The 21,096-nt window shown below is 39.4% G+C and overlaps 1 protein-coding gene across 6 annotated transcripts; it reads left to right on the top strand.

Moving 5' to 3' along the window:
- The first annotated feature begins 681 nt into the window (after positions 1 to 681).
- On the top strand, positions 682 to 17,049 carry LOC100702583 (carnitine O-acetyltransferase). 6 transcript variants are annotated; one of them, XM_019350249.2, is made up of 14 exons: positions 682 to 1,020; positions 1,256 to 1,552; positions 3,211 to 3,329; positions 3,444 to 3,497; positions 3,792 to 3,996; positions 6,129 to 6,237; positions 8,353 to 8,528; positions 9,930 to 10,030; positions 10,380 to 10,499; positions 11,064 to 11,186; positions 11,577 to 11,712; positions 12,459 to 12,521; positions 14,265 to 14,402; positions 15,209 to 15,835. In XM_019350249.2, the coding sequence occupies exons 1-14, from the start codon at positions 994 to 996 to the stop codon at positions 15,419 to 15,421; spliced, it is 1,881 nt and encodes a 626-aa protein (XP_019205794.1). In that variant the 5' UTR covers positions 682 to 993; the 3' UTR covers positions 15,422 to 15,835. The 6 variants fall into 6 exon arrangements, with proteins under 6 accessions (XP_019205794.1, XP_005462828.1, XP_019205793.1 ...); XM_005462771.4 differs by having other exon boundaries at positions 684 to 1,020; positions 6,063 to 6,237; positions 15,209 to 15,832; XM_005462774.4 differs by lacking the exon at positions 15,209 to 15,835 and adding an exon at positions 16,921 to 17,049 and having other exon boundaries at positions 686 to 1,020; positions 6,063 to 6,237.
- The last annotated feature ends 4,047 nt before the right edge of the window (positions 17,050 to 21,096 follow it).

Consider the following 21,096-nt stretch of genomic DNA (forward strand, 5'->3'; position numbering starts at 1 on the left):
ACAGCATTCTCACATACGTGTCTCTCTTCTCCAGGTGTGACAGGGCAGCATGGAGTGTCAGGGCTATGGCATCATCAGTGGACCTGTTGTGGCGGTATGCGAACTGTAGAGGGTCCAGCGAGTCTGGTAGTGCGGAGCAGATGAAGTCCCTGACCAGCTTCTCGAAGCATTTGCTCACGATGGGGGTCAGGGCTACAGGTTGCCAGTCGTTCAATGAGGAGATGGTGGAGGATTTGGGTACAGGGACGATGGTGGCCATTTTGAAGCAGGCTGGGACTACAGACAGAGAGAGGGAAAGGTTGAAGATGTGTGTAAACACTCCAGCCAGCTGAGCCGCACATGACTTGAGGACGCGGCCGGGAATCCCGTCCGGACCAGTAGCTTTGCGTGCGTTCACTCTCCTGAAGCACTTCCGCACATCCTCCTCAGACACAGCGTGCGCACTGACGTCATCCGCGGTGCGCACACTGCCGGTCTCATGGTGTTCGCTATTACTATTACAATAGACATGGGTTTTCCACAGATCGTACATTAACTATTCACCAGTGTTTCCTTAACTACTGAAAGTTTTTTTTTTTTTTTTTTAAATTGGTTTGATTTCTTCTTTTGTCAATGAGGCATGAACGTTTCAAGTTGTGAAACAGGTTCTTATGATTGGATGTCAAAGCCATGTCACTGCACCATGTGACTAGAAGGTGTGATTTCAGTTGCAGATGAGCTGAGTGCATAATTGTCTGATGTGGAGCTGGTGTGCTTGAAAGCTATTATTTTTGTGGAGTAACAAACTGGCAGCCCTGGAGTGTTTTCTGCTTGTTTTTAGCTCAGCACTGATCATCTTTTTTTAATGTGGATGTGTCTGTGTATTTTACAAGCCAGACAATAAATGATTCAGGATAGTTATTAGTCTAGTGGCATTGCTTCTAGCATTGTAACTGCCGGTCAAACAGGTGAACACACTCCAGCCTCATTTTGTGGGAGTTTTCTGAAAACACAATGTTGAGAATCTTCAGCAGAATTATGGTAAGCAATTCAGTGTAGTTGTTTAGGATTTAGCTTACTGAAGTCATAACAAAAGCCCGTTAACTTGTATTCACAAATATGTCTGAGGTTTTATTTGTTTTTGTTAATGCAATAATTAACAGAAGTGCATTTTTTCATGTTTTAACCAAATTAATGCTAGTAAAAGTCTCAGGATTTATTACCTGATCTTCTTTTATTCTATATTCATGTATTTTTTTGTCTTTCTGTCTCCCAGGTGAAGGTGGGGAAGATGAATCATTCAGACCAGGTCAGATCTTGTCAGTTAGTGAAGCCTGTACAAGTGATTCTTGTTAGTGACAGATGCTTGAACCAGCAGAAGGGACTTCCCAGGGTACCTGTCCCTCCCTTGTGGAAAACTTGTGAGGGCTACCTCAGTGCCCTGGAGCCCATCATAGAAGAGGATGAGTTGAAGCGAGCAAAACAGCTGGTGGAGGTGTTTATGAAAGGAGGAGGGGTTGGAGAGGAACTGCAGAGAAGCCTGGAGAGGAAAGCATGCAACACTGACAACTGGGTGAGCTCATTTACTGCCACTAAAGAGAGGTTCAGGGTGCAGTGACCAGACATAAGGAAATGACTGATGATGACTCCAGACATAAGGAACTGACTGATGATGACTAAACATGAATAATCATGTTATAGTGTGTTACACCCCTCTGCAGACCCTAATCTCCTCAATGTGTTCATCTGGTGCTAATTGGAACACCTAGTCAGGTGTGGATGAAAGCATACCTGAGGCAGGCTTCGCAGGAACTCACTAGTCTTTGCCTTGGTGGCACCAGCTATTTCAGCCAGCCTGCTATGCCATTTTAAGATAAAACCTCTTCTCACTAACACTCTGGTATTCGTCTCCTTTTTTTATGTTGCGGCTTTTGAGCTGGGTCGTAACATAGGGATGGAAGAAGATAGAATTAAATAGGTCTCAGGTAGGATCGGGTAGAACAAAAAACATCAGGTCTCATTCATTAGTAACAGTAGAAAAGTACTGTAGAAATGCTTTTCCAGAGGGGTATGCTATGAAGAAATTTCAACATACCCAGTCTTTCTTCACAAAACCTAAAACTGCAGTCAGCAATTATGAGTACTGATAATTACATGTATTGTGTCAAACAAAGCAAGTCTCTTTCAGAAAATTTGGTAACTGAAAATCATTGTGATTGAAAAGTTTAAATGATTCATTATTGCTCTTATGGATTAACAATGTTGCATTAAACAGTAAAATGAAACACTGTTGCTGCAAATGTGATGATGTAAATCCAAAAGAGAACTTGTTTTTTGATCATTGCAAGTGGGGATATAATTCATTAAGTGAAATTTATATAAATCTGTTTTACTGCTCACTGTGCTTCAGGTGCTGCCATCAGTTTCTAATCTAACAGCTGCTCATCAGAATTTTGAAACTTAAATGTTTATATGCATCGGGTTAAAGTTTACTGTGTGTTCAAGTCGGACACTGTCCCACAGCCTGATTTGGAAACTAGTTTATCACCAACAAAGAGCAATATATTTTTTGAGTGAATGCGATTCCCGAGCAGCAGCAAAAGTAGGATTTAGTCTAGAACAGGGGTGGGCAATCTCAGTCCACGAGGGCCGGTGTCCCTGCAGGTTTTAGATGTGTCCTCGAACAAACACAGCTGATTTAAATGGCTAAATTAGCTCCTCAACATGTCCTGAAGTTCTCCAGAGGCCTGGTAACGAACTAATCATGTGATTCAGGTGTGTTGACCCAAGGTGAGATCTAAAACCTGCAGGGACACCGGCCCTCGTGGACTGAGATTGCCCACCCCTGGTCTAGAAGTAATCATACATTAATTACATTTTTGGTTTATGAGCATTTTTAGTCCAATAAAATATCACTCTTTGACTGTCTTAAGTGAGCTGTGGTACTGCACTCAATGAATTTTAAAAATTTGATTTTATGTATAATTTGTCCACTTGCCCTGGGCCTTATCATTAAAGGCAATGGCAGAATGTATAGCTGTAGTTATAGTAATTGATGAAAATGCTCCAATTGCAGAAAATCGTGTAAGGTTGTCAAAAACTGCAGATAGAGTAGGAACAAGGTCTGGAGATGAAATGAAATTCTGCAACATCTTAGAAACTCAAGTGATGACACTAATTTTTATCAGCTGCTGTCTCCAGGATTAACTAACAGTCTGCTACTGTGTGTAGACGGCAGACCTGTGGGGGAAGTTGGAATACTTTGAGAACCGGAGCCCTGTGGTGATTAGCACAAATCTTCCGATTGTGTGTCCTCGACTGGACTTCAGAGATAAGCAGGGACAAATTAGGTAAACCAACACACACTCTTACACAGAAATGATACCTGGTATATGCGTTTATAGTTTTTTAAAACAACTAACATGTTTTTTTTGTGTGTGTGTGTGGGGGGGGGTTCTGCTTAGGTGTGCAGCCAAAATAATAATAGCTCTTTTGGAATTTAAGACAACCATTGAAAAGTGAGTACCACAATCAAATTAATTTAATCTTCAGAGATCTAAGATACCATAGTGCTCACAGGACCTTTTGAGAGTAAATAATGAGGAAACTGATCTCACCTGAGCATGAAACTATTAGTCGGTAAAATTAATTAGGAGCCTCTGAAACGGAGCCCTTTTTATAAAAATGGCTGTAATTACTAAAGTTTTAATTCCATCAAAATGTTCCAAAAGGCACCAAAACTAGAAAAGTGGTTAAGAGATCCAGTTTAGTAGTTTTTGGTACTTGTGTATTGCCTCTATTTTTTTTTTCAGCCCACCTTGGTTTACCGATGGAGGCTGTGTCTTTTGCAGTGAGACATTACCAGCTGAGAATCTGGGAGGGAAACCTCTGTGTATGGAGCAATATTCCCAGTTGCTGTCAACCTGCCGCATCCCAGGTCTGGTAAGGGACTCGGTGGTGTTCCATGCCAAGAGCGCCAATCCACCTAAACACATCACAGTGGTATATAACTTTCAGGTGAGAAGTTTTTTGGTTTTCGTTTTTTTGTGCACAACATATTACCAGAGGCTTTGTGCAGATGCTTGCAAAGAGTCAAAGTTGTGTTTTTGTACAATAGAAATAAAAGTAATGTTCATATCCACACTGTAGACTGTACCACTATTTTCCTCCTCCTCCGAGACAAAATAAAATCGGCTGATTGTAGTGCTGATTAATGGACTCGATGGCAAGCGAGCTAACAATTCCAACAAACTGAACTACTGGGATTCTCTATTCTCATTACTAATGAGAGTGAGCCAACATCATATTAAACTCTATGGGTTAAGAATGGGATGTCACTCAAATTCACATGTGTGAAGGCAGATGAGTGAATAGTTTACTGTGTATAAGGAAATGGGTGAAATGAGCACACCTCTTTAAAAAGATATTTGATTATTTGCTTGAATATTGTAGTGTAGCGAGTGACATTTTCACAGGTTTTGGCATGGGATTGTTACCCCTGGCTATTGACCTGCGAAAACACTGTACTACATAATGTTAGCTTAATATTTGCTCTATAAACACTACTCATGACCTACAAAAAACAGTCAAATGGATTCCATTTCTCACGCGTACCTTATCTTTCCATGTTCTCTATTCTCCTATTGAACCCCGATCCTTTTGTCCCCATGATAGAACAGAGAAAACCGACTCATAGTGTGTTAAAACATTTATATTTCTTTTTATTCAATCATCTTCCGGAAGAGAGAGACCCCTGCACAGCTCAAACGCCAGTTGCAAGAGCTCTAACATTAGAATCATAAACTGCCTCATATAGGTTTTATTTTGGTACTTTACACGTCACACAGTCTCAAACATTGCTTATATGGAAAGTTCCTCTTTTCTGTGTCTTATCTATTAATAGGCCTGTGCACTAAAACTTCCTGTTTTTCAGTCTGGCTGAGTGCTTAGTTTGTGAGTCAAAGGTGGCCTTGCTCTACAAGCCTTCATTATTAAAGTACATAAAACAATCTAATGAGCAGATACACATTAAAAAATATTTCTTTTGTCCCTAACACTCCCTTGCTCAAAGGGTATTTTCCTTCCTCTTCTTGTCCTCCACTACCATGTCCGGTTGGTAAGCCATCACCAGTTTGTCTGTCTGTATCTGGAAGTCCTACAGGATCTTAGCTTGGTCAATCTCAATAATACACCCTGCTGTTATGTGCTGGATTGTCTCAGGGGCATCTTTGCACAGCCTGCACCTGGGGTTTTACCTGGTGTGGTAGATCCCAGCCTCCATGGATCTTGTGCTGAGAGCTTGTTCCTGTGCTGCCATGAGACGTGCCTCTGTGCTGTCCTTCAGTCCAGTTTTTTCCAGCCACTGGTAGGATTTCTTGATGTCAGCCACTTCCTCTATCTTCTAGTGGTACATACCATACAGGGGCCTATCCTTCTACAATAGTTCTTCTACTTGCACACAGTTAATGTCGGTGGCTTCCATCTCCTCATTTGGCCAGCTTATTATCCCAGCAGGGTATCTGGTCACTGGCAGGGTGTAGGTGTTGATTTCCCAGAACTTGTCATTTCTATTCAGCTGGCTCTTGAGGGCTTGCCTTACCCTCTGCAGGTATTCATCCTCTTCATGTAACCTCTTCCGCTGAGGTTACTTTCATAGTAGTATTCCAACAGTTCCCTAGCACCTGATGTGGGCCTTACTGATCCAGGCGACATCAGAGCCAGTATGACTTCAGTTATCTCTACCTCACTCATAACCAAAGCAGGTTGGTTAGCATCTGGGGCCAAGCATGGTGACCCTTATTAAATACAGTCCCCCTGGTCGAACGTTGAACCCCAGATAGGGAGAGAGTTTGCCAGAGATGACAATCGTACCAAGTGGAACACAAGTCAATTCTCCTCTCTGCACACACTGTTGAACACTACCTGAAACGTTTGAAAGACTAGCTGAAGAACTGTTTGCTGTTGGCCAAAGGAGTGGGCTGTTCACCTAGTCCCACTACCCAAATGTAAGGCATATAGTGCTGGGTTGGATGGGAAGCATGTCCTCTGTGATGCTATTAATCTGTGTCCTCCCTTTGAATCAGTTCTTTGTGGTGGAGGTCTACCACAATGATGGGACTTCGCTGACAGTTGATCAGCTTTGTGTTCAGATGGAGAGAATCTGCAACTTCACATCAGCAACTAACACGGAGCCTGTCGGTATCCTCACCACCCTGAATCGTGACTCCTGGAGCAAAGCATATCTCAGTCTGATGAAAGGTAAGGCCAAACTTGGCTTTAACTCGGATTAAACTAATAAAAAAAGTGTGTGGCATAAAGTGGTCAACAGTAAACTGATCTTGACAAAGAAGGGTAATCTGCATCCTCTATGATGTTATGAACCAGAAAATAACGCTGAAAAACATTTTTGGCATTCTATTTCATCCTAGCACATACAGTATAAGCATCGTTATTCTCTGCAACCTTGGTGAGCTTGGCTAAGTCATCATCATGGTGCTGCAGGTTCTAATGGGAGACCCAGCTAGTTTGCAGTGAATCTCAGCTAATTATTACAAAAACACAATTTACAGGTTACAATTACAGAGTTACAAAAGACTGTTATCAGCCTGGCTAGCTGGTAAATAAAACATGGAAAGGAAGAGCCAAAGCTAGCTTGTTAGCAACAACTGAATTTGTAAAATGAAGCAAGAGGATTTTCCTTAGTAAATTTAAAAAAAAATAGAAAAGGGGGAAAAAAAAGTTTACAAGTCAAGCTTCTATACTTGGGCAACCATCAATACTGCACACCTCAGGGTCCTATCCTAAAGGGACAACACTGAAATAACACATTACACATTACATTGTAAAACATCAGAGAATCCTCCCTTAGCAAGTGCTTGCTGACAATGGGAGGGAAGACCTACTATTTAACAGGATGTAACCTCTGGCAAACCTAGCCCAGCAACTCGAAAGGAAACCTTTTTCTCCCACTTGTGCCCAAAATATCTTTGTTTTGGTAACTACCCAGAGTTCATGACAATGGGTGAGGGCTAGAAAATAAATGAAGTGTAGACTGAATTCTTTGCTTTCACTGTCAACTCTTTGTCACTAATCTAGTGATCTGTTTCACTCCATTTTGACAACACTTGAGAACAGAATCTTTAGATATTTGAACTCAACTCAAATCTACATTGCTCCTCCCGTATCTCTAGTTCAGTGAATCAGTCTTAGCCTCTTTCCAACACTCTGGAGTACACTTTTCCGGGGATGCTGAGGAGTGTGATATTCTTTTCTATAAAGTTAAGTACTTAGTTTAAAATTTTTCACAAAGTCCTGAATGATTAGCCCCATCACAGCTTAAATATCATACTACCATGTTTTTAACTACAGGCTTATTTGCTGTAGAACCAGCTTCTATTCAAGAGAAAGATCCACTCCATTTCTAAGATTAGATGTCAGAGATTGAATTTTTTTTTTTTTTTATAAAACTTGACCTTGAACCATGCTTTAGTTATGCTGGTAGAAGACCTACACCATCAGTACCCATGCAATTATTGGATTGGCATGGGAGAAGGGGAAAAAATATAAGAGGTACAATCTTTTAAAAATCTTTTAAAATGTTCATTTCCACTGAGCATTTTCATTAAAAGAATATTTAACAATTTCTCACCAGATGCCATGTTTACTGTTTAATTAATGAATATTTCACAAATTGTCACAATTCCTTCTACAAAATATTTCGACCACTAATTTTGTATATTCAAAGGTATTTTATTCTTAAACCAAAATGTCTCATTTAGGATGAAAAATGCACCAAAGGTTAAACCAAAATATGTATGACCTTGGACTTGCATAAGAACCTTCTATTTAATAAGAAGGTGCCCCTATTTTTTGCAATACAAACTCTGAGGTTGGGTGGGGAAGAGCGTGCTGAGCACTTCTCTAATTGGTGAGTGAGTGTGTTTTATGAATGTATGGATAAATAGATCAACCAATTCCTGCACCCCTGGTCACGCTAGTATAACAGAAACGAGAAAAGGAATGATAGCGATGTTAACGGTCTTGATGCATGCTTAATTATCCAGGTAAGGAAATCCCAAAAAGTTGATTCTGTTCATCTGACTGCAGTTTGGGGAAACCTGCAGTCAGGTGAGACTGAGGAAGTCACTTGGATGACGAAATGTTTCTCCTGCTAAAAACGGTACGTCCAGATGAACAGAATCAACTTTCTGGGCAATGTTAACTATTTTTTTGCTCATAAGTGAGGGGTGAAATTGTATAGCGTACTTGCCTTTGTGTATTTGCATGTGTACCTGTGACTGCTTCATGCGGTCTGTGATGGAGACTCTCTGTCATAGCAAGATCTGTTAAGCATCAGGTTTTTGTTTTTTGTAGATCAAACAAACAAAGAATCTCTGTCAGCTATTGAAAGGAGCATCTTCACATTGTGTTTGGATAGAGCCATACCTCGAGAGTCTGACAAGTACTGCACATGTGATTTCCACCTAATAACACATGGAGGAGGCAGCCAGTGGAATAGTGCCAACCGCTGGTTTGACAAGTCACTGCAGGTAAGAAACAACCTGAAGGTAGGTGTGTGTGTGTGTGTGTGTGTAAACTGACTCCCTCAGAGTCACCTGATATTCATTAATTTATTTAATGGGCAACATTGTAGTTCAATGGTTCACTGTTGCCTCACAGTAAGCAGTTACTGGTTTTCCAATCCATTATTTGGCCGGGGCCTTTCTATATGGAGTTCGCATGTTCTCCCACTGTCTGTGTGGCTTCTGTTTGAATACTCTGGCTTCCTCCCATGGTCCAAAGACATGCAATTTGTGGAGTTGGGTTTATTGGTGATTCTAAGTTTGCCATAGGTGTGTGTGTGTGTGTGTGTGTGTGTGTGTGTGAATTGTTCTCACTCTGTGGCTGCTGGGATAGGCTTCAGACCCCCCCTGTAACCCTCAATTGGAAATTTAGAAGAAAATGGATGAATTTACTTTAGTATACTTAATGAAGCCATCCAAAATGTTGCCTTCGTACGTGGGTGGGTATTTTCTTATACAGTTTATTAAAATTGTGTAGAAATGGGTTGAAATCTTTGCTTGTAATTGCTTTTTTTTTGTCTTTCTGCTACTTCTATCAGTCAATTAACACTAGTGACCCATGCATACATAACTGTGCAACAGCACTGGCTCCACTATGTTTGTGGACTGATGTGAAATGCTTCAGATGATGATGAGCTGTTTCTTTCCTTCTCCATGATGTTTTCTTCCAGTCATTCTAGTTTATTCTTAAGTTCTTCAGTTTAACCAGTGATTTGCACTTTATTGTATAACCTTCTGTATTTACATGAATGTGTCTCTTGATTGCATACTTGACCTTCTTGGGTCATGATGTGGTTAAGGAAAAACCCTTTACACAATGTAGCTAAAGAGAAAAATTCAGTGTTCGTTCTATTTCATGGCCTTTTACTCTATTTGCTTATTTTGGTATCTTTCTGCCTTTAAAAAAAACAAAACAAAAAAAAAAAACAGAAAACCTGTGTCTTGCGATGTAAGTTTAAATTACATTTTTGTAATTAAAAAGTTAAAAAATGTTACAGTACAATACAGCCACTTAACTCTGGTGTACTTTTTTTTTTTTTTTTTTTAAATCGGTTTTAGTTGACTAAAATGTGTTTTTTCTCCTCTGTATTCCTCTATACCCGAGGTATGTCCAGCAGTCATTCCTGGTTTCTAAGTAACAAAGTAGTTTTTCTTTTTTTCTTTTTTCTTTTTTTTCAAATTCCTGAATTATCTGCCACTTCTCTGAATATGTGCTATTCCAAAAAAAAAAAAAGAGTTTCACTGCACAAAAGTGTGTATTCTTGGGGTTTGTTAGTGTTTCTAATCCACAATTATTTAGGATCATAAATTTCAAACATGGAGACAACACAATTGCAATTAAATCCTAATACTGTTTCTGTCTTTCAGATAATTGTTGCAGAAGACGGGTCATGGGGTTTAAATCTGATTCATATTGTTACTGATGGTACAGTTATTATGGCTTTCACTGACTATCTTGTCGCTTCCATGTAAGTGGAACCAAATTGTTTTCGGATATGTAGATTTAGGCTTTTTCTTTTGTTATGAAAATTCAGATGTTACATTTTAAAATCATTACATGGCATTAACGCGGATGTATGGTTTTCTTGAATCACACAATTTGGGTATATGTATGTATTTGTGTGGAAGGTATGAATGAATTTAATTGTTCACTCCTGGGCTATGATCACTTGGCTCTGCAAACATCACCTCCTTCATGACTTAATGATTATATGAGGGCACGTGCTCTGTATGTTTGGCATACTGTATGGTGGCTTTGGTTTGTTACTTCATGTGATATTGTTCCACCAAATGTATTTGCCCTCATTTTTGAAACAGGAAGAAGCCAGAGATGATCCAAGCTTCCATTCTGCCTTTACCTATGCCCCAGAAACTACACTTCAGTGTCACTCCTGATATCAAAGAGATCATTGAGCAGGCTAAAAGGAGCATGGACGGGTGAGTACATATCACTTTTAAATTGTTCAATATGGCTAATGTTGAACAAACATCTGCACATCTGGCACGAAACGACTGTCATCCACTAACAAAGCTAGGGCTGAGGCATGGCTAGTAGAGCAAAAAAACATTTGGTTATATGTATGAAAAGAATATGGTTAAATGTTATATTGCACTTAGAAATGATGTTGAAAAACAAAATGGGATGTTATAAACAATGGATTTTGTGTGAGTTTTAAAATTTTACAACACAAAGCAACAAATGTGTTCAAAAACGAATACGTTGTGGTAATTTTATTGTGTTGGTGTAAACCTGTCCATCATGAAACTCAAGTGAGCTACAAAAAAGCAGCTTTTTGTCTCACTACATAAAAATTTCAATGTATGTAAAGCACCCAATAAATGGATGTGAATAGGTTCAGGTCAAGTATCAACAAAGTGCCTAACCATAATCTCGCCTCGGGCACCAAAATGGCATTTATTGTATGTATTTAAAGGTTACTTGTGTTTGACACAGTCTGTTATTGCATCTGTATAATGTTTGTTCCATTCCTCCAACTACAGAAACATCCGAAACTTTGGTCTGAGTGTTATGGTTTTTGACCACTTTGGGAAAAATGATCTGAAGGCCCACAACATGAGCCCTGATGCTTTCATCCAAATGGCCATACAGCTGGCCTACTACAGGTGAAATCCTGAATCCTCATGGAGAATGAGATGTGTGTACAGAATTCTGTCAGATCTGACAGACAGTTAAGCAGCTTTACTAGAATGTTTCACACATGGAGACGTGAAATAACACTTGTTTTAGCAGACATGAGTTTTCTAGCTTATTCATAGTTTATAAGCACTTTGGAGAGATTGGAATGCCCCACAATGTATGTCAGATGGTCTTTAAAATTCTGGCATTCATAGTGAGGAAACACTGCTGTGATCTCAGCCAGTATGTTCTCGTTAGCCTAAAGGAAGGAGGAATTACTGTATCGCAGAGACAGTATTTCTCTCATGAGTCAGTAAGTTTTAGAACTTTGTTAGAATGCAGTTTATGGAAAATATTTATCTCCCTTCTCTTGACAGGATGAATAAGCAGGTCTGTGCATCGTATGAAGCTGTTAGCCAGCGAATGTTCAGGCATGGACGTGTGTCCTTACTGCTTTCGACGACAAGTGTCTCAGCTGCCTTTGTCAAGGCCTTTGATGACCCTGAAAAGCAGGTCTGGCAAGTTGGGTAACATTAAATCCAACTCTTACAATCAGGTTCATAAATATCTGCACAGGGCCAGTTGTTGTTTGTAACTCTGACTGTGTACAGGACTAAAGTGGAGTAAGTCAAGATATGACTAAGTGTAGATTTTCAGGTTTGCTTTAATTGAAAGGTTGTTAACGAAAGTAATTGCATTTAGCAGCAGCTATTTAGCATTTGTTATGAAGGGGTTAAAGGGGTGCCTGTAGATCAGGAGGTAGAACAGGTCGTCAACTCTAAGTGGAAAGTTAGTAGTTTGATTTCTGACTGCTCCAGTCTGCATGCCAAATAGAATAGAAAAGGCACAGAAAAAGTGCTTGAATGAATAGGTATGAATGAGGGATGTTATGTAACATGTAAGTAGAAAAGCACTATATAAGAAACAGTTCATTTGTCTTAGCAGAGGAAGAATTTGATCACTGACTTTGTCTTTAAGCATGTTGACCTATGTGCTACCTTCACTTACTTCCACATCTCTTAGGACCTCATTCTTAGTTGCCTGTTGATACCCAGGCTTTTTGTTTTTGTTTGTGTGTTTGTTTTTTTCCTCCATAATATAAACCTTTAATATTTCATACTTACAGATGTACAGTTAAAACAATCTTGTCATTCTCAGCTCAGTATTTGACACAGTTGAGATGCTGTGTTTGGGTCAGAGTACCGAATGCTTCTGCACAGCAGTTCACTAAACAGACTTCATCTTTCTGTTTTGCACAGAACACAGAGAAGATTGATCTGTTGCAAAAAGCCATAAAAACACACAAAGAGAATATTAAGGTGGTGAGTATAATTTACAACACTTAGTTCTTCAGTTTTGTGGACTTTATTCATATCTTCCGACAGCAGCTGTTCTCTCCATATACTCTCAATTAGTTTCAATTAATTTTCACTCTTGCATGCTGCTCTATCAAATATAACTTTGTTAAAATATAATAATGACCTACTCCATCAGTCTTCCAAGGTGTGACAGTGAAAATATCTGACAATGAAAAAGAACTCTAGAGAAGCAAAGAAGACCTGTGTACCTACACAGTTGAATAGTGGGAGCATGGTATACCAATGTACTGATGTGCACAACTGCTTTAATGGCAAAACTAGACAGAAGGTCTTACCATCAATCTTACAAAATGGAGTAGATGCAACTATACTATATTACTCACCTGCCTTCACATGCATTCAATTTGAGTGACCTCTCATTCTTAATCTATGGAGTTTAACATAACGTTGCCAGCCTTTTGCAGCTTTAACATCTTCAACTCTGCTGGGAAAGCTTTCCACAAGGTTTAAGAGTGGGTTTATGGGAATTTCTGATCATTCTTTTAGAAGCACATTTATGAGGCTATCCAACTGATGTTGGACAAGAAGGCCTGCAGAGTGTCTTCTCTAATTAATCCCGACAGGTGTTCAGATTGAGGTCAGGACTCTGTGGAGGCCAGTCAAGTTCTTCCACACCAAACTCGCTCAGTCATGTCCTTATGGACCTTGATTTGTGCACTGGTGCACAGTCAGCGTGGAACAGGAAGAGGCCATCCCCAAACTGTTCCCACAAAGTTGGGAGCATGAAATTTTCCAAAATGTCTTGATATGCTGAAGCATTAAAAGTTATTTTCTCTGGAAGTCGAACTCCTGAGAAACAACCCCTAACCATAATCCCCCCTCCACCAAACTTTACACTTGGACAGTGCAGTTACACAAGTACCGTTCTTCTGGCAACCATCAACCTCAAACTCGTCCACTGGCTTGCCGAACTCGGAAGGGTGATTAATCACTCAGTACTCTAGAGTCCAGAGGCAGTGTGCTTTACACCCCTTTATCAATACTTTGCCCTTGTTGATGTAAGAATTGACTGCAGCTTCTCAGCCATTCAAACCTATTTAATGAACTTATTTAATCATACTGTAAACACAAATTTTGTAGATTTTCTTCAGACTTGAATTCAATGAGATTGCTGCAAATATTCCTCTAACGAGAATGAATATAAAGCTGGCATGACCGCGGAAGCATTTTTTTGTTTGATTGTTGGATAATGTTGAATATTCACATCACTTCAAAAAATTGTAAATGAATACACAGTGCGACTGCATTAGTAGAACTACAAAGTGTGTACTTCACAGTGCTACTGACAAGGTCAGAACAATAGTGGATTATTTAACTAAGCAGCAGAAAGTGTTCCTGTGTGGAAGGTCATACAGTGCCTGTAGTTGGTGATGGAGCCACCACTCATTTTCACTCTTGTCCTTGTACCTGACCCTTTTTATTCTTTTTCTTTTTTTAATGTCCCTTAACATTGACCTATAAACCATTTAAGGATACTTTAATGTATAAACCACCCTCATCTACACATAACAGAGAACTTGGCCAAGAACCTATTTTAGCATGCAATTGCATGACTGTGAATCCATAACTTGGTCCTGTGTCTTTGGCATGTTTTGTAGAATCAATTAAAGATAGGAGTGTGACAGACATATAGTAGTATCCCAAAGAGTTGTTGGTTAAACATGTAGTATTTTTCTTTTCTTACAGGTAACTGGAGGACATGACATTGTAGCCCATATCATTGCTCTCAGTTTGCAAGCTGTTGAGAATAAAATCCCCATGCCTGACATCTTCAGAGACATCTCATACAAGAAATTCCTTAACTACCAACTCACCACAAGTCAAGTAAAAATACATTTATGTTGCTTTGTTTATGTTGGTGAAGGGCTTATGGGTAAAACTGACATTTCTCACCAACACATGCATGTGATTAAATAGCTACCCAGCGTAAGTCCTTGCAGGTCATTATGTCATGTCCAAAATAAGCTAAAATTATAAAAATCACACTAAACATTAGTTGTATGTGTCTAGATATTTTTAGTTATTAACAAAATTGGACATTTATTTAAATTTTCCTTTAAATTTCTTTAAAAAAATACTCAACCAATGAAAGTATACTAAAGTGGAAGAAATCATCTTTTATATTCCCATTAAAGAAGACCCTGTGTAAAATTGTATAGTTTACATTTCTTTTAAACTCTGATATTGAACATAATATATTGAAGGCAGTTTGGAGTGGAAATCTTAAGTAGAACGATTATAAAATGTGCAGAGACATCCATAAAACCCAACAGTGTCTTCATATAGCAGCAAGACCCACAAAAACAACTGTGGACGGCTGCAGAGTGCAAGTATTCTCATGTCCATGGTTCATCAAGCAATCAATTTCTGCCCGATTCTTGATGTTGTATTAAAAATTAACCTTTTTATTTAAGACTAGACTTCTTCACATTCATACAAAGATTTAAATTGGAAGCAATGTTTATGTCATTGCAGCTCTCAAACATCTGACACTTTTAACACGACTGAATTAAAGTAGAAGTGCATTTTAGTTGCATCTCTAATGTTTCATTTTACATCTTTTGTGGTGGGACTCAATGTTATCTAAAGGTCTGCAAAGCAACGTTCTCACTTAAATTTCTCTTCACAAGGTGACATCCAATACTGGCTCTGTGGCAGTCCATCAGGTTGATGAATGCTTTGGATACAGTTCGTGCTACAGTGTACATAACAGTCACTTCGTCATTGAGATGGCAGCTTCCAACACCGACAAAAGACGAAGCACACATCATCTGATCCAAAATATGAAGGATGCACTATTGGACATGAGGGCCTTGCTGGAACAAACTCCAAGAGCAACTTAAAAATCATCCATAGCTAAACTCTCACCTTACTCTGCATTGGCATTTTTTAAAAAAATTGAATGTTAATTCTTTATTACACTGTCTTACTGTTAACTCAAAAGAGGTGGGGGATTAAATATTTATGTGTAAGAATCAATTTTTTGAGGGGGAGAGGGATTTCTCATCACCTCTTTTATTACTTGCTCAAAAATGAGAAATTCCATTTTAGATTTCAGTTTTGAGAAAAGAACTTGCAGAGACCGGGCAGTCCTGTGAGTGATCTGTGGTAGGTAGGCTGGAGCAGGCAGTGTCATGGCACACATGTAGATGCTAAACACAAAGACACAGCTGAGGAAAATCCTTACACAAAAAAACACTAGGGCTGTGTCCGAATTCAGGGGAAGGATGCTCATAAGGACACTACCTACCTACGTCACAAGGTAGTGTCCTTAGACGGACGGGTAGTCAGGAAGTGAGCGGCTTGGACAGCCCCCCTTTTTTCTCCATAGAAACTTTATTGAACAAACAATGAGTATCCAACATAACAGATGGGCTGTGGACAGCCTCCTAGCCCTCAACTCCGCCCTTACTTGCGTGTTTTTTCCCGATCGCTAGCGCCACAGCGCGAAAACTTTAAAATGGACCCAGAAATGTCGCTCCGCTGTTTGGACAATTTTATTTCTCGAGGAGCTAGAAAAACCTTATCGTCGTCGCCCGCACGTTTTGTACCTTAGGCTCATCAGAGACAATCATATCCAGGTAAAATAATTTCCTTTAATCTACACTTTAGGAATTACGTAGCTAATTACACGGATAATTGAAATATTGCCGGCGTTGTGCCAAAACTGATTTCCAATGTTTCCGTGTGTAATATCTTTATGTATGTTGGTAAATAGACTTCGGTGAACATGGTTTACTAAGGGGTTTTATATATACAATAATTACCTGTTGTTCAAGTATCTTTATAACTGTGGTTATAATGTAGGTACAATTGATATATTTGTTGCGCTGTCTGCTGTCCTCTTGGCCAGATTACTCTTAAAAAATAAATTTCTAATGTCAATAACATTTTTTTTTTTTTTTTTTTTAACTGGATAAATAAAGGATATATAAAAGTCACTGCCAAAAACTGATTGCAGCTTCTACCTTCTTACAGGAATGTTGCTGGTGGCAGGTGACTTGATATCACTAATGAGGGACACATTTCACATGTTTCACGTATTATAGACCAACACGTTATTCATAGCAGGATAAATACGAGCAATCAGGTTAGGGCAAAAACCGGAAATCAGTTTGTGGCAGACGATCATTTTTTGCCACAACATCGGTCATTCTCACACATGTACTGTATCATATAAAATATATAAACTAAATATGTTTGAAACGTATAGAATCTAATCTTTTGTTTGTTTTTTTACATAGCACTTTATCAAACTGTTGTCTGCTACAGAGTTACAAGTATTATACTAATAATATAGCATCCACCATCTCCTGCTTGCATATTTCTGAAAACATCTTAGTGATGTGGCAGCCATGAGTGAGCCCTGCAAACCCTGTGGATGGAGGATGCAGTGGACAGTGGGAGGAAGCATCCTGAAGCTCTCTTTGCAGACCACCCTGTGTGATTCTCCACTCACAGACCAGAAAAGACAAACCGCAGGTCTCAGTTGCAGCAGCTCATCCACGTCTGATCTTGCTCGGGCAGATTCAGCAACACTGCCAGAGACTTCCTGTAATCTATTACAGTTGTTCAAAAAACGGTCCAGGAACAGGTTACTCAGGTTAATCCTGTGTGAACAACTGAAAATATTGTTGTTTCATCTTTACATACTGTGTATTTGAAATATTCTTGTTTAATTGTTATTGTTATTTACTTTATTGCTATCAAATAAATATCCAAGTAATATTGTTCAAAGTTAGCGTTATGTTCATACGTGTTACAAATGCCTGTAAATCACATTGAGTTCAGTGACAGTTACTGTTTGTTTGAATCAATTTATTAATAACATAAAACCTTTAAACTAATGCAACACATATAACAATGTAACAAATATATTCAAATAAATAAATTTCTCAATACATAACTCATTTGGGAAGTAATCTTTCTAGAAGTGAAAACAGTCTGTCCGTCCTCTCCCTGCTCTCCTCTCCTCAGCCTCTCTTTGCTGCCTCATGTCCGCTCTGATGAGGTCTAGCAGCTCATCATCCCTGTCTCTTTTCCTCTTTCTCCCTGTCGTAGGTGGCTGAGCCGCCTCGTCATTGCTGTCGTTTTGGTCACCCACTGCTGTGCTTGGCCCTGGACTGTCCTCAGGGAGAGAGGAAATTAGGACAGGAGGCTTAATGGAAGGCATCTGTCCTATCACCTCATCCATGAGGGCAAACCAGGGCCAAGTAGCAGCAGTGGGCTTCCCACTGACCCCCTCTCCTGAGCCTGGATACTTGCAATCCTAAAGGCAGAGGAAATCAAACACAGCAGGCAAATAAAAACACCACAACAACTCTTAGTAACTCTTGCACATTTATTAACTTGTGTTCTTAAGAATTATCTTCTTGATAACACACATACGTACTTTGTATTCTTTAAAGTTATCTCATGTCTTCTGGCCTGCAAGGGGGTGACTTTCCCCTGCAGGCCCATCTTCTCCAGAGTTGTCCTGATCACACACAACAAATAAGAGAAGAAAGGACACCATGGCAACTATGTTAATCCCTAAATCCAAAAGTTTCACAGCAGAACACCAGAGGAATGCCGTCTGGACATCACAGGTTCTGTACAGCAGCGGTCCGTGAGTCGTTTGGTACCGGGCCACAGAGTTAAGGCTCTGGTGTGAAATTTATGGTTTTCAGGGGTTTTGTCGTTGACTCGGTTTCCCTGGGTCTTTTCCCGTGTTGTAGTAAATATTTACACGTTACCATAGCGACCAGAGAGCATTAAGCGGCAGAGAGGAGGATGTTACTGTCAATATTGGCGCATTTTCAGGAGGACGCTGCTAATGAAGTTACACAATTACACAGTACATTCACGTTTATTATTATATTTACATAATACCACAGTTTTTGTCTTGGTCGGATCATTTTATGTGGTTGTATTTATCCGCGATACCTTAAAGGCTCCGTGTCTGACATAAACCGGTCTGTGGCGCAAAAAAGGTTGGGGACCGCTGCTGTACAGCACGAGGGTTAATAGGACCGAACTCATATGAATATGATGCGTAAATTGATTTATTCATGTACATCCACGCGGTAACGGCCCAATTCTTCACCCCAGTGAAGAGGTGATCGTTTTCTCCTCGTTTCAATAGATTAAGCCGTTTGGTCTTTGTTCCCCACAACATATCACCAATTTGGAAAACTCAAAATTAGCTGTATGTAAGCGGCAATACAATCGCGGGACCCCCGATACAAGCTGGTTTACGGTTATTTTAAAGAAAAGAAACATGTCTATGCAGATGCCCAAAGCTTAACAAAACGACCGCCATAACAATTTAACTTTTGTACAACCAGATTTTCATATACTTACATTTGAAAGTGTTTTCCTCTCCTGCTTCGACCACCATCGTTATCAGAAACAAATCTCCTCTATGACCCGCAATGAATCCTGGGATACAGTAGGACATGAAGGATACATCGGACCATCCTTAGAATTCAGGGCAAAGTAGGACGCATTTGTCGCCACATTTTGAGCACTCTTTGAATTCGGACAGCCTTCGTCGCGTCACCGTGACATCATTGACTCCAAAAATGGCATTTTAAGCATCCTTCCCCTGAATTCGGACACGACTAACCCTCAAATTCGCGGAAAAGTAGGACACATTTGTCGCCACATTTTGAGTGCTCTTTGAATTCGGACAGCCCTCGTCGCGTCTCTGTGATGTCATTGCCTCCAAATATGGCATTTTAAGCATCCTTCCCCTGAATTCGGACACAGCCTAGGTTTTAGTCTTGATTGTCACACTCTAATTTCTATGTGCATTTTATTTGAGAAATGAGTGCTGAGCTTGAGGCCTAAAGAATAAATGTATTATGCTTCTGTAATAAAACACCAATTTCAAACATTAGCTGTCTGACTGTAGTTCAGTCATTTGGATGTAACTGCATTAATGCAAATGTCTAAAAGTAGTTTCTATCCAGGTTTTTAGACTGTGGAAGTGATATTTTTTTTTTTTATTTTTTTTTTTTTGTGTATACAAATGCAATCAATCTTGAACTCAGCTTTTAGAATGTTATGTCATTCATGGACCTGACCAGTGCAAGTTAGGTTAAGAAAAGTGCATGCAGCTTAAGACGGGGAATTTCAACACTGTATTTTTCCACATTCATTTAAATTTACAGCTAAGAGTGGAACTATGAAATGTACATGCATATGTACTCACGCAGTTTTTTCCAGAAGCTCAGAGCAGATATTACAATATATTTCAATATTCACCGTTCACTCCTCTCCCCTCTGTCAGAGCTTCTGTTCGTCAACTAGTAGTGGGTTGGAAGCAGGGAGTTTCTGGAGCACTATTAGAAAACCAGTCTGTCAATAAACACTTTGAACCTGCCAAGTGGTGTTTTTTTTTTTTGTTGTTTTTTTTTATTTTTATTTTGCTCTTTAAGTCCTTTTTTGCCAAAATATGACACCAGGTCATATTCTTGAACAGTAATATATGACGAGAGGGCAAGATGCAGGGTTGACATCCAAAGTCTCATGCAGTCATGTGGACTAAGAAACTATATACAGTAGATGAACATGATGTAAAAGTTATGCGATTAAGAAAAAGAAAAAAATCTAGCGAAGATGGGACCTGAGAGATGCATCTGGCCGTTCATTTGATCCGTTGACTGTTTGCTGAAGCGTCATCAGAAATGAAATCAATGGAATAATTTTGTATAAGAAGCAAAGGATTCAAAACTGACTCTATTTGAAGATTGAAAAAAACAAACAAACAAAACAAAACAAAAATGGAGCTCTGTGGATAAAAACACCCACTTTTCAACAGTTGTAAAAGATGCATTCAGTTCATAGTGCTATCTCATGAGACGAGCAGAGAAGGATGGATCTTAGTTTCGAGCCTAGGCTTTGGAAGGCACCCTAGTACAAAAAGATGCTTATTTAGTACAACTTTCAAAACATTTTGGCAAGTTGTAGAAATATTTTGGTTTTCAATTCTGATAATATTTGTATTCATTTAGGCCAACTGGGGTTTGTATCTCATTCAAAAGTGAAGCTTAGTTCAGCTTTAGTAGCACAGATTCACTGGAGTGTATGTGCGATGGCCCAGTGGCTGTTTTGATCATAAAAATTGTGAAATTAATAAAAAAAAATACTTTTTTATTATCATTATTGATCCTTTCTGCCCAGTCAACTAAATTGTCTCTGCTTTGCTCTGATCCAACCTAGAATCTCACTATGGCGAACTTTAACACACACACACACACACACACACTAAAACACACACATTCACGAAGAAGGCGGAGAGTTTACGGCTAGGAAGGAGGTCAATTTTAAAAATGTGCTCATGTGTGGGCACCCAGTAGAGGGAAGGACGTCTTTGAAAGTTGCTGAACTTTGCTGGACAAGTGCAAAGAATGAAATGACAATTCCTGCCTAAGGAATTAGAAATAGGCGGTAATGTACCATACAGGATACAAGCTGTTGTTAAACCTATAAGGCCCTTTGTATCATATTTGATACATGAGTTTCTGAGACCTGA

The sequence above is a fragment of the Oreochromis niloticus genome, linkage group LG20 (assembly GCF_001858045.2).
Source record: "Oreochromis niloticus isolate F11D_XX linkage group LG20, O_niloticus_UMD_NMBU, whole genome shotgun sequence".
In the NCBI taxonomy this organism is placed as follows: Eukaryota; Metazoa; Chordata; class Actinopteri; order Cichliformes; family Cichlidae; genus Oreochromis; species Oreochromis niloticus.